This window comes from Lycorma delicatula, chromosome 5 (assembly GCF_047948215.1).
Source record: "Lycorma delicatula isolate Av1 chromosome 5, ASM4794821v1, whole genome shotgun sequence".
Classification (NCBI taxonomy): domain Eukaryota; kingdom Metazoa; phylum Arthropoda; class Insecta; order Hemiptera; family Fulgoridae; genus Lycorma; species Lycorma delicatula.
Window position 1 is genome coordinate 134,497,472 of NC_134459.1, and position 14,289 is coordinate 134,511,760.

The following is a 14,289-nucleotide window of genomic DNA, read 5'->3' on the forward strand; positions in this document are numbered from 1 at the left end:
TAAAATACCTTCTTTTTAAGTAATATCACCTCATAATCAAGAGGAAAAAAAATCTGTAAAGTTTGTTACTGCTTGCAACAAACCTATCAAATTCTGGCTTTGGCCACTGAAATTATATCCTTCACATTAATTTTCCAGAATACTACGCCCTGAGAAAATCCAAATATTGTCAAACTTAGATTTTAAGGAATGTAATCCACTGTTTTGTATTAAATTATTTTAAATAGTTCAAAATGGTGGTCGTAAATGTTTTAAGTGCTGAACAGGTCATACGTAAAAATTTTGTAATGATGAAAATTCAGAAAATAATTTAAAAGAACCCTTATCAACTATTATTGTAATGGAGACTGTGGAATGTTTAAAGTTTATGTAAAAAATAAAATAAAATAATACCAATGTAGTGTAGCTTTGATCAACAGGTAACTGTAGACTGACAGTAGCAAAACAACTGACAACTGCTGCACACTCTCTTTTAAGATACAATTCAACTGTGTCAGTATCTGTAACTACATCTTCTAGTATTGTTTGAAGTTTTGTTACTACAGGCTTCAACTGTTTAGTTAAGCCAGACTCAATTTTCAAATTATCTGTAGCAGAAATTAAAAATATAATCAGACCACATAATTGATATATATACATAGACATTTGTTTAACAAAATGAAGACGTAAATTAACCATCACGTACAATGAAATGAGAATATATCTGGATTATTCTTGACTTCACCTCAATGTAATTAAAGGTTAATATATCTTTGTTAACAAAGAAATTACAACAATTTTCTTTGAATATGCTGGTTTGGGGTAAATGATGAGCTGTAATGTCCTCTTCCATTTCTCTCTATGATACCCATCTTTCAATACCTTTCCACCACCAAAAGTCTTTCTTCATATGGCAGACATCTATCATGATGTAACAGTCTTAATCATGAATACTGTGACATTTTAATTTTATCTACTTAATAGTTTTCTAAGAATGAATGTACATTCTTACCTAATTTATATAAGGGTCAATCCATTTGAAGTGAAGTGTCCCAAAAAAACATAAGCTGGTTGCTTGACATTTAAAATAAAAATTGAAACTTACCCACTTATTTCCTTTATGTTTCAGAACCTTAAAACTATTTTTTTTAAATCTTTTATTTAAGCATTTACCTGTAGTGGTCATTTTTTGTTATGGTGCACACACCTATTTTTATGATTGTAAGGGTTTACAGAAAAAATCGTAACTAATAAATAATAATATTAATAATAATAATATTGGTCCTGGAAGGATGAAACAAAAAGCAATTTAATCATATTTTTCCAAAGTAAAAGATTGTTCCAGTGGTTTGCTTACCTATCACCCTTCTTTTTATGAGAAATTACCAATAAAGTTGAACATGAAAAATGGGTGAAATTTCACTTTTGATCATTTTTCTCAAGAGGCAGAGATGGCTAACATAATTTGATTATTTTTTTATATTTAGGTAAATGAGTATGTTAGTAGTTTTACAATAAATAATATTAATGGTGATAAACTTACCCCTAAATTTTTATGAATTTTTGAAAACTAATTTTTTTTAAAATTCATATTTTGGCTTCGCATAACTCTGATGGAGCTGATGATAAAATCTCAAATTTGCACAACTTGCAATGTTTTTGTAAACGTTTATAGCAAATAAAAAAGTTTCTTATGTGTTGTACTAATAAAAAAGTTACAACCTCTCAAAAATCATAAAAAATCTGTTAAAAGTGATACCATTTTGACTCACTAAATAAGTGCTATAAGGGGATTTCATCTCTTCTTTGCACTTAACATTTTTTATATTTAGTCCCTATGGTTGAAGTTGACATTCTCAATATTTCTAAAATAGCTTTTTTTAAATTATTAATGATAGGTCGTAATTTAATGATAATTTAACCTGGTTATAGGTTAACCAGTAACCTAATACAGTTTTGATTCAAAAATGCTTGTAAAACTTACCCAAACTGAGATTTCAATGAGTAGCCTACATCTTTTTTCAAGAATTCATTTTTATTTTTATATTGGTTTATTTTTTAAACACTACCAAAGAAAAAAATAAATTGTAGTAAAATTTAAATTATTCTTCAATGAAATAGTCTGTTTTTGTAGCAATGAAAATTTATTATTTTTCGACCGTCAGTTAGTTCAACTGATGTCAACTTTCTCAGGACTTTGCAGATCGATACCCACACTGTCTTGTTGAGGCTTTTAAAATGATGTAAGTGGTCCAGCTGGGTGGAAAAAATGAACCTGCACATCATCATGTTCGAGGCTAATATCTACTACTTCTCCTGTCCACCACTGATTGTCATACACACAAGCAGTAGAGTTTTTTCCGTAAGTGAAAGTGGTACAGTATTTGACAGGATGGTCTTCACAGTCCTTGGAGTCTGAGGTAACGTAATATCTTACAGGCCTCCTGGCACAAGAACATACTTGTGGTAGCTTTAGTACCAACAACTCTTTCACAGCAGTTTTCATTACTAAATTTTCAAATTTTAATGAGTTGTTTTGGCACTGTACCACACACTATTTTATGACACTCTTCATTCACATAAATTCCTATGGAACATTATTCTTCCATTGTTTTATTTGACATTACTTGAAAATAATGTAAGAATTTAACTGATTTTAAAATTTACATATAATGTTAATAAGTAAAACTTTTTTATTTAATAAACACTTTCAAACACAGGGTGAAATTTAAGACACTTGGTAAAGATGTGAACAAGTCACTTACTAATTTCAGATTATCTAGTCTGTAACTGCAAAGCTAAATGATGCAACAATCACAAATGAGCATGTTGCAACATGAATTTTCCTAACAACTGGAAATGTCTTCAAGCACCTGTTATAACATGAACACTGTAGTTCAATGATTCGAACAAATCTATTTCAACTACAGTAAAAAATATTGAAGTGCCAAGAAGACAAGAAACCTCCTTGGAGTACTTATTTAGCGAGTCAAAATTTCTCATAGAAAGAAGAAGAAACCAGTGAACGCATGATTAACCTCGAGAAAATATGAATAAATTGCTTTTTGTTTCAGTCTTCCAGGGCCAACAGTTTTTTAGTTATGATTTTTTCCATAAACCCTTACAATTACAAAAATAGGTGTGCACAGCCAAACAAAAATGGCTGCCACAGGTGAACTGCTTAAATAAAAGATTTAAAAAAAATAGTTTTACGGTCCTGAGACATGTAGGAAACAAGTGGGTAAGTTTCAATTTTTTTTGAATTGGTCAAACAACCACACTTGGATCACTGGAAATAGATTGACGCATAAAAGAAAAAAAACACTATGGAATATAAGCATTCAGATTAAGTACTTAAAAATTCAACTATAAAACTTGTGACTTAATACACGTGACTTTCTTCTGTAGAGAAAGTTACATGCACTTTCTCCTGATAACAGAAGATTATGTTAATAGCGTAACCAAATAAATAAATTTTTTTATTATTACTTCACGGTTATAACTACTACTGCTTTATAGCAGCTTTATAAAGTATAAAGGGCAGTCCAAAATTTTGATCTAGGGTTTTTTCTGAAAGTCAATATTTCATGACTGTATGTCCAAAAAACATAACGTAAAATTTCCAAAAAATCTACTTGCATGTATTTTTATTATAGCTCCAGTCTCTCTAAATATAAATCTTGGGAAATATTATAAACGGGAGGAGTAATTTTTGCCATTCTGAATTTTTTACTTTTTTTTTAATGGTCTTAGGAAATTAACTTTAGAATTATGAAAGTATTTAAGTTCCAAAATCTTAATCTTTATTAAAATTATTTTACTAACATAAACTTTTTAGATTCACTTCAATTATTTTATACTTTTTATTTTAATGTTACATAATTTAAATGATTAATTTTTTAAAGAAAAAATACATTTACAATACTATAAAACCAAGAAAATTCTGTTATGCATAATAAATTCACTGTCATGAATTCAACAATATTGAGAATTAATACTGAATTGTTGCCAAATACATTACATGTAGAAATGAAGATTATATGTTTCAGTTATTGGTTTGTATCACTTGTTGGGAGGTGCTCTAATGTACTGAACTATATTAGATTTTACAAGAAGAATTATGACTAAAGAGTAGTTGTAAAACTGATTTTAAAAACACGGCCCTCAACAGAATATATTAAAAGGATTTCCATGCATTTTAAAAGTGTACTATTAAAAATATTTAATACTTTAAAAGCAGTTATTTTTTGCATGGGTATTTTATTAATATTTACAGAGTGAAAGCAAATATTTATAGAGTGAAAAACTGTAATATCTATTCTGTAGGTGATAAACACACAAACCTAAAAATAAATACCACTGATAAAGAAAAAAATAAATAACTCAAAAATCATAAAAGCAATCTGTTCGGAAGTAGTAAGTACTATTATACAATAAATCTAATTTATAATTTATAAAAGTATATTATAAATTTCATACCAATTTCTTTAAGAAAATGTGGTAACTTTGATTTACGTCTAACAATAAATGAGAGTAGTTCTGAAAAGCATTCAATACAAGAAACAGCAGAAATTAAATCAAAATCTTTAAATTGCTCATATCTATTTAAACATGTGGTATTCAAAATCCTGCAACACAAAAACACGCATTATATTTATAATACATCTACAAAAAATTTTTTTAAGAGTATAATAGTGTATAAATTATTACTTCCATTTACTTAGCAGTTGATGCTGGATAATTTTATTATAAAAAAATCATTAATGTATAATTATTTAAAGGATAAAAGAACAAAGATGATGGTTACAGAAGATGAATAAATATTTAGGAAGGGAAGCAGAAGCAACAAATATGGGTTAATTAGAACTTTTGAAATATTTTTCACAAACATTGAAAAGGATACTACTGTTGGTGAAAAGTATAGTGAAAAACACAATGGAATTAGTGATACTTAACACACACTTTTTTATTATGTATGTTGAGGATGTATTAAAAAATGCTTAAGAAGACGAAAAAGCTCAAGAAGAAGAAGAAAAATAAGTTGTATACAATTTGCATACGACACAGTAATTTTAGATGAAAGCAAAGAATATTCAGCAGATGGTTCCATTATGACAGAATATGTAGTTTATGAGTTTATGAATATAAAACATTTATACTAACAAAAAAGGAAATTTTAAATAAAATCTGGTAAACTGAATTATTAATAAGAGGAATTAATGAGAACAGATGCTTCATCAGAACAACTTATAATAGAAAACACAACTGGCTCACATTTCATGAGAGGATGATTAAAATGGTACTGGAAGGATCAGAAGGAAAAGAATGAGAAATGTTAGCTGAAAGAGAGGATAGAAAAAAGTACAAATTACAGAAATTGATTTGAAAGGAAATCAACCATCATCTTAATGTTTTAGCCTGACGTAGATAAATTTGAAATTAATCAACCCCCAACTTCTGTCTAAAACCAATATGGTTCAATGAAACTGGCACGCAGTAAGTAGTCCATGCGACCAATGATCTGAAAGTCCCATTACGAAGCACAAAGTTTTACCAATTCTACACTAAATTTTTATTATGTATCAAGTTTTTAAATATTTGATATCAGCAAAGACAAAATCATAACAAAAATAAAAATTGTAATAAAAATAGTTAACATATCATATATCATACCTTCCTAATTCATAGCAATGCGCATAGGTCTTAGCCGATGTATACTGTTTCTTAGAAACATGATTAACCACTTCAACAGCAGCTTGCATTACATACCGTAAAAGTGGTCTTCTTGCTCTGAGATCAGTTCTTGATTTACTAGTTGCCCATTCCAACACATCACTAAAAACAATTAACAAAATAAAATCTGAGATATTTATTACAAAGATACATGCAATCTGAAGGTCTTCTTTGGAATTTCATTGTTAAGAAACAATAAAATAAAAATTTATTAAGTGAACCGCAGACAACCAGCAATAAATATGTATATTTGGTTTTTGTTCATTCAGGAATAAAATGGGAAATTAGGATATTGCACAAGTAATAAATCACACAACTAATGTGGTTAACTACAAGCTATTTAAATATTTTCCACAGTATTTATAGCTCCTTGCATGTATTATCAATGAATTGTGCACGTTAACTGTAGTACATAAATCTTTAATGAAGTAGTTCAAATAACCATTAAAACATTTTTAATATTAACTTAATCCTAAACAATTATTTTTAATATAAATTTCTGGGTTTAATTTTTTTAAATGTTTCATCTTTTTTCCAAAATTACAAAGTTATAAAAACAAAAAATTACATTAAAATTTATATAGTTGTTGCAAGTTAGGGTTGCATATAAAGTTTATCACATATTTTTAGGATACTCATAATCCTTAGAACCTTTCAGGTTCAATCAGATTTTCATTAATTTCTCCTCTGCTGACATGCTTACCACTAAGAAACATGATCCCCACTTCGGATATAAAATTTTTATTATCACAAGTATTACTGCTATTGTGAAAATTGTATTATACCTTATTACAATAAAAGTTAAATAAATAGTATGAGAGTGTAACATATTACCTTTTTTACATAGATCATGAAAATTTTATAAAGTTATTTTATTAATGGAGCTTTCACACAGTTTACAAACATTCACAAAGATAATTAACAGGAGTCTCGAAAGAATTAGTTACACACCAATAAACATAAGAATGAAATACTTAAATATATTAAAACAGTATGGAACTACGAATTACAAATCCTGCATAAACAATCAAACAGAGAAAAAATGCAACTGTTCACTTCAAACAGCTCAGGCTCAAATGAAATGAAATAGTACCTTATTAATAAAAGAAGCTGGTGTAAAGTAGTAACTAATTCTTGTTATAAAGCAAAATTATAATAAAAACTTGAAAAAAATGTGAAGTTATAAAAAGGAAAATGAGCTGACAACTAAAAAAATATAAGGTAGTTAGGCTATTAATTGATTTATTTCCAAGTTGCTAAAGGGAATCTAGTAGGTTCTAGGCTAGTTGTGTGATTTAGTAATAGAAAGCTTTAAAAGGATCAACATCAAATATAACTAAAGAGTGTAGCTGAATGCTAAAATTAATAATGTCTATTTAAAGTAAACTACATTCAACATTATTAAAGTTAAAAATATATTCATACAAAATTGATGTATATGAATTATAATCTTAATTAAAATTATTTATAATTTTATAACTTCAATTATAAAAAATGCTTACCAACGTAAGATGCTTAACAGCCTGTTTATAGCTTCAAGATTAAGAATGGTTTCAGGAGGTTTAAAAGCTGGAGCTGCAGGTTTCTTCCCATCAATCTTATCTTTATCTTTTTTCTGAGCATCTTTCTTTTTGTTTGGTTTGCAATTCTTTAAGAAAAATAACAATCTAATTAATAAAAGAATCACATAAATTTATAAATAATTTTGTACATTAATTGTAACTGAGTGATTTCAAACAGGCAGGAAAAATCAGAAATCCCCAGACAAGTCCAAGAATAGAACTACTTCCTACCAAATTCTAAAAATAGCAAGAAATAGTTCCAAGTCCTCCAAAGGTTCCTGAATGCTACAACAAATTTTCATTCTAATAAATTACAGAAAAAAGAACATAATACATTACCATAAATATAATTAAACAATTTTAAATATTACGCAATTATTTATTAAACACATTTTGTGAATGATCTTATATGTAGTTACAATTTAACTTAGTTATTGGCAACTAAAATATCAACAGGACTAACTGAACTGTAGAGAAATCCATTATTAAATAATTATGGAAGATCATAAATATATGATACTTTCATAATTAAGGTAATTGAATAGTTAGCCAGAAATAACACTTTTGGCTAACTATTGAATAAGATAAATTTTTTTTTGTCTTCAGTCATTGGACAGGTTTGATGCAGCTCTCCAAGATCCCCTATCTAGTGCCAGTCGATTCATTGTGGTATACACCCTATATCCAACATCCCTAACGATTTGTTTTACATGTTCCAAATGTTGCTGCCTGCACAAATTTTCCCATTTACCTGTCCCTCCAATATCAAAGCGACTATTCCAGGATGTCTTAATATGTGGCCTATAAGTCTGTCTCTTCTTTTAACTATATTTTTCCAAATGCTTCTTTCTTTATCAATGTTCCACAACACCTCTTCATCATCTGTCACTTTACCCACCCATCTGATTTTTAACATTCTCCTATAGCATCACATTTCAAAAGCTTCTAATCCTTTCTTCTCAGGTACTCCGATCGTCCAAGTTTCACTTCCATATAAAGCTACACTCCAAACATATACTCCCAAAAATGTTTTCCTGATGTTTAAATTAATTTTTGATGTATGCAAATTATAGTTCTGACTAAAAGCTCATTTCGCCTGTGCTATTCAGCATTTTATATCGCTCCTGTTTCATCCATCTTTAGTAATTGTACTTTCCAAATAACAGAATTCTTCTACCTGCATAATCTTTTCTCTTCCTATTTTTATATTCTATAGTCCATCTACATTATTTCTACTAAATCTCATTACTTCTGTTTTGTTCTGGTTTATTATCATGTGGTAGTTCTTGCATAGGACTTCATCCATGCCATTCATTGTTTTTTCAAAATCTTTTTTACTCTCAGATAGAATTACTATATTATCAGAAAATCATAGTATTTTTATCTTTTCACATTGCACTGTTACTCAGGATCTAAACTGTTCTTTAACATCATTAACTGCTAATTCTAGGTAAAGATTAAAACATAATAGGAGTAGGGAACATTCTTGTCAGACTCCCTTTTTTATTATGGCTTCTTCCTTATGTTCTTTGATTATTATTGTTGCAGTTTGGTTCCTGCAAATGTTAGCAATTGTTCTATCTCTATACTTGAACCCCAATTTTTTAAAATGCTGAACATTTTATTCCAGTCTACGTTATCAAATGTCTTTTCTACGTCTATAAATGCCATTCTTTTTTTTTAAGCTTCCTTCTACCGTTAATCTTAGATTAAAAATTGCTTCCCTTGTCCCTACACTTTTTCTGAAACCAAATTAATTTTCTCCTAACACTTCTTCCATTCTCCTCTCAACTTTTCTGTACAGAATTCCAGTTAAGATTTTTGGTGAATGAGTAATTAAGCTAATTGTTCTGTATTTTTCACATTTATCTGCTCCTGCTTTCTTTGGTATCATGACAATAACACTCTTTTTGAAATCGAACGGAACTTCCCCTTTTTTGTAAATATTCATACCAATTTGTATAATCTATCTACCGCTTCCTCACCTGCACTATGCAGTAATTCTGCAGGTATTCCATCTATCCCAGAAACCTTTCTGCCGTTCATATCTTTTAACGGTACATTAAATTCAGGTTTCAGTACTGCATCTCCCTTTTCATCCTCTTCAACTTCCTCTTCTCCCTCTATAACGCCAGTTTCTAAGTCATTTCTTCCATGTAACTATTTAATATATTCCACCCACCTATCAACCTTTTTTCATATTAATAATCAGTGTACCATCTGTATTTAACACAATATTAGATTTTAATTTACGTACCACTAAATTCTCCTTTTGTACGCTGCATCTATTTTACCAATGATCATTTCTGTTTCCACTTCTTAACACTTTTCCTTAATCCACTCTTCTTTTGCTAGTTTGCAATTCCTGTTTATAGTATTTCTTAATTGTCAATAGTTCCTTTTATCTTCTTTATCACTAGCATTCTTATACTTTCTACATTCATCCATCAGCTGCAATATACCCTTTGATATCCAAGGTTTCCTAGCAGTTCTCTTTGTTCCACCAATGATGCTGATGCTGATTTAAAAATTTCCTTTTAACATTCTCCCATTCTTCTTCTATATTTTCTACCTTATCTTTTTTTACTCTCAGACCACTTGTGATGTCCTCCTCAAAAATCTTCTTTACCTCCTCTTCTTCAAGCTTCTCTAAATTCCACCGATTCATCTGATACATTTTCTTCAGGTTTTTAAATCCCAATCTACATTTCATTATCACTAAATTATGGTTACTATCAATGTCTGCTCCTGGATATGCTTTGGATTTGACGAGCTGATTTCTAAATCTTTGTATAACCATGATATAATCTGCCTGATACCTTGCAGTATCACCAGGCTTTTTCCATGTGTATATTCTTCTATTATGATTTTTAAACTGGGTGTTGGCAATTACAAAATTATACTTTGTGCAACATTCAATAAGTTTGTCCAAACTGTATTCACCCACAATATTTCCTTCCTTGCCTTTTCTGATGCTTGCATTCCAATCTCCAACTATTATTAAATTTTCATTCTCTTTTATGTGTTTAATTGCTTTGTATACACAGTCTATCTCATCATGATGGACATTTGTAAGCATATAAACATTAACAATTATTATCAGTTTAGGTTTTGATTTTATCCTTATTACAATGATTCTATTGCTAATCTTTTTGAAATACTCTCTACACTCTTCCCTATATTCTTATTCATTATAAAACCTACTCCTGCCTAACCTTTTTTTAATGATGAGATAATTATTCTAAAATCATCTGACCAAAAGTTGTTTTCCTCTTCCCACAGAACCTCGATAATTCCTACTACACCTACATTTAACCTATCCATTTTCCTCTTTAGATTTTCTAACCTACCAACTTTTTTTAGACTTCTAACATTCCATGCTCCGATTCAAAGAATGTTATTTTTTTAATTTTCTGGTGACCCCTTCCTTTTCTGGGAGTCCCCACCTGAGATTAGAAAGGAGAACTAGTTTATCTTCGGAATATTTTACCAAGGAAAGCACCTCCATCTTTGTTATATGAAAGTGCAAGTGCAGAGAGCTACATTTTCTTAGAAAAAAAAACAGCTGTAGTTTTCCATTGCTTTCAGCTGCGCATTACTCAGAAGAATAAGTGATGTTGATATGGCCGTTTAAGTCCTCCTGACCTACGCCCTTAACAACTACTGAAAGAGCTACTGCCCTCTTTCAGGAATCATTCCTTAGTCTGGCTCTCAACAGATAATACCTCTCTGATGTGGTTGCACCTTCAGTCCAGCTACTCTGTATCACTGAGCACTCAAGCCCCCTCACCATCAGCAAGGTCACATGATTCATAGAGGGAGAATAAAAAGTTAAATTAATAAAAATAATCAATAATCAACACTATACATTCATCAGCAGAAAATCTGATGATAACCCCTAAAACAAAATCTATTATCTGTAAATAATGATGGAGACAGATATTTCATACCTTTATATATTCATATAGTAAGTTATATCCTTTAAAAAGAGATTCCAGTGTTTGGCCTTGCTGAGCTGTTGATTCACTATTCCAGGAAAATGCTGTATAAGCCATTAATGCTTCATATACAGCTATTGTCTGATATATAATTTGCTGGCGTTGAAGACATTCTGGTAAAATATCTAACAGATTTGTTTCTTCATCCTGTTAGAAATAAAATATAATAAAAAAGTAAAAGTAATATTTTTCTCCTTTTTTTAATATTGAATAAAATTTAAGTTGTTATAATCCACTAATCTAATAATGCAGTGTATAATTTTTAACCCTGACTATCTATTACATAGATAAAATTGGTCTTAAAAGTTTCGGATCACCAAACACAGAACTTTCTTGAAAGTGGTCAATATAAAAACTTTGGATAATCCTGAACAAATCTTGGGAATTTAAAAGAAAATCTCATGTGTAAGTATTCAATAAAGTACTAATTCTTTTCAATCAATTTTTCGTTTATGTACATATCTTTAAAGTATACCAGAAGGTACTAAAATGTAAGCAAAACTCATACAACAAAAATGAATTAGAATTAACTAATATCATATGACCTTCTTTTGACAAATTAATTTTATTAATAAGATGCAATTATACCAAAATGGAAAAAAAAGATGTCATAAGGAATAAGTCATAATAAACATTTATATTTTTAGTAATTCCTAAAACAGTTTAAAAATGAACTCTACAATCCATTAAATTTTCATTACATATTTACTCATAAATAAATAAAAAGACTTCAGAATTTAAAAAAATATTTGTTTAGCATCTTTTCATTAATTATGCAGTATAAATCAATACAGTAGATACCTCATGTATTAATGCTGTAGTACTCGTATATAAATGTATAATTTTTTTACGTGGATAAGTGACCAACCAGTGCTGATGAGTTTGTAGTCATGATGACATTTTTCCATTATTATCAACTTATCTTGCAATACATTACAATATTCTAAGAAAAACTTCCGTATAAAAATTTAACATTCAATTTCAATTTTAAAACATATTCTAAAAATAAAATTTAAAAATCATGTTAATCATTTGGCCATGGAGACTAGTTTGAATTAATGTCATTAAAATTTTGACTATTATATTTATCTATATCACACAGGTGACATATTTTATTTTAATAGTAATTTAGATAATTTTCAAATTACACTTCCACACAATGTAAACTCACTCACGTAGACTGGTAAAATAAAAATAATAACTCGTCTAATGGAGCAACACACAATTCTCATCATGGGTCTGCAGAAAATAAGAAACACTGATCTGGAAGTCATGGAATCTCAAGGATATAGGCTTAACAAAGGTATACCTGGGAAGAGAGTAATGAAAAATGTCCCACAGTTTGGAATAGGCTTTTAAGTCAGCCTCAAAATAATAATTCCTTACAAGAATTCAAGCCAATAATTTCAACACTCACCATAAATTGTCTAATAAATCTACACTATAATAAACACCCATGCACCCACTAATAATAAAAATAACTTTTCAAAAGACCATAAAGAAACAGAAAAGTTCTGGGATCTACTAGAGCTGAACAGACAGAACTCCTAAATTTCAATATCAATACCACCTGAAAACATCAATCCTGTCATAATAAAAGAAGTCTGCAAAGCTGGATAAGGTAAAGAATTACAAAGCAGCAGGAGAAGGTCAGAAAGATGCAGGAAGATCAGAAAAAATTGCCCTTCAACACCTTGTCAACATCTGGATCAGAGAAGAACTACCAGAACACTGGATTACAGCCCCCATCCATCTGCTATACAAAAAGGGGACAAAACAGATCGAAATAATTAAAGGGGAATCTCACTCCTAGACACAACATGCAAAATTCTTTCAAGAATCATCCTTAACAGCATCGGTACACAACTCAAGAAAAAGCTAGGAGAATACCAGGGAGGTTTCAGACCCTGGAGGAGCTGCATATTATGAGTCTCAAGTTTATAATGGATTACAACAGGAAAAGAAACAGAGACAAGGTGATAACATTTGTAGATTTTAAGAAAGCTCATAACGTCACTCACAGAGAATCATTACTAAAAATCCTAGGACATCTCGGACTACAAACCAAATTAATAAACATGATAAAATTTGATCCTCATTTGAGATCAAAACAGGACTGTGCTAAGGTAATGAGCTCTCACCACTATTATTCACCTGTGCTCTGGAAATGATAATGAGGGAATGGCTCAAAAAATGACCCCAAAAGTAAAAATAGGTCAAAAAATCAAAACAAACTGTCTTGGTTTGGCAGACTTAGCACTGCCAGCAAATGACATAGACAAAGCTAAATCACAGATATTAGAACTTCAAAACTTTGCAAATAAAATTGGCCTCAAAATATCATAATAATGAAGAAATAATAACAAACAACCTAAATGAAAAAACTTCAATCCAAATAAGAAGAAACAAACTTTAGCTAAAGCTCAAAAATTAATTTGGTATACTTACAATAAAAAATGCCTATCAGTAACACAAAAACAGGACACTACAACACAGTTATAAAACCAGAAGCCACTTATGCAGCAGAAACCCTCTTCCACCTGAATGAGCAATCAAAGACAGACAGACTCCAGAAAACAATTGAAAGAACCTACATCAATAAAAAGTACCAAAATTGGAAATTGGTCTTACACCAGAAGACACCACAGATAAGATGATAAAATTAAGCAAGAAAATACAATTTTCAAAACACTCGCTTCATACAAGAAAAAAATTCACAACACAAACATTTTCAACATTAGAAAGGGCACAAACATCAAAATGATCTTTACTATGAAAAAGTACTGTGAGGACTGCAAGGCTCAAAGAGTCCCATTGAAAAGACTTGGATAATGGACTGAATAAAGCGATCCTAAGCAGTCATAAAAGATAATAATAATAATATGAGGCTCGGCTGATTAATTTTGCACATAAATAAGTAGCATATATAAGTAGGAATGAGAGATATTGAAATGAAATAAAAAATGAATAAAAGTGCAATACCTTAGCTCCAAAATCCAGAATTAATTTTTCAATAT

General features: G+C 29.7%; 1 protein-coding gene across 1 annotated transcript in view; it reads right to left on the reverse strand.

Moving 5' to 3' along the window:
- Positions 1–14,289, reverse strand: part of FANCI (Fanconi anemia complementation group I) — a 95,645-nt gene that overhangs the window by 26,179 nt on the left and 55,177 nt on the right. The window contains exons 14-18 of the mRNA XM_075367130.1: positions 11,225–11,419; positions 7,215–7,360; positions 5,653–5,814; positions 4,459–4,607; positions 394–587 (exon numbers count right to left, since the gene is read on the reverse strand). Of these exons, the coding sequence (XP_075223245.1) occupies positions 394–587; positions 4,459–4,607; positions 5,653–5,814; positions 7,215–7,360; positions 11,225–11,419 (846 nt within the window). The remainder of the gene's footprint in view (positions 1–393; positions 588–4,458; positions 4,608–5,652; positions 5,815–7,214; positions 7,361–11,224; positions 11,420–14,289) is intronic.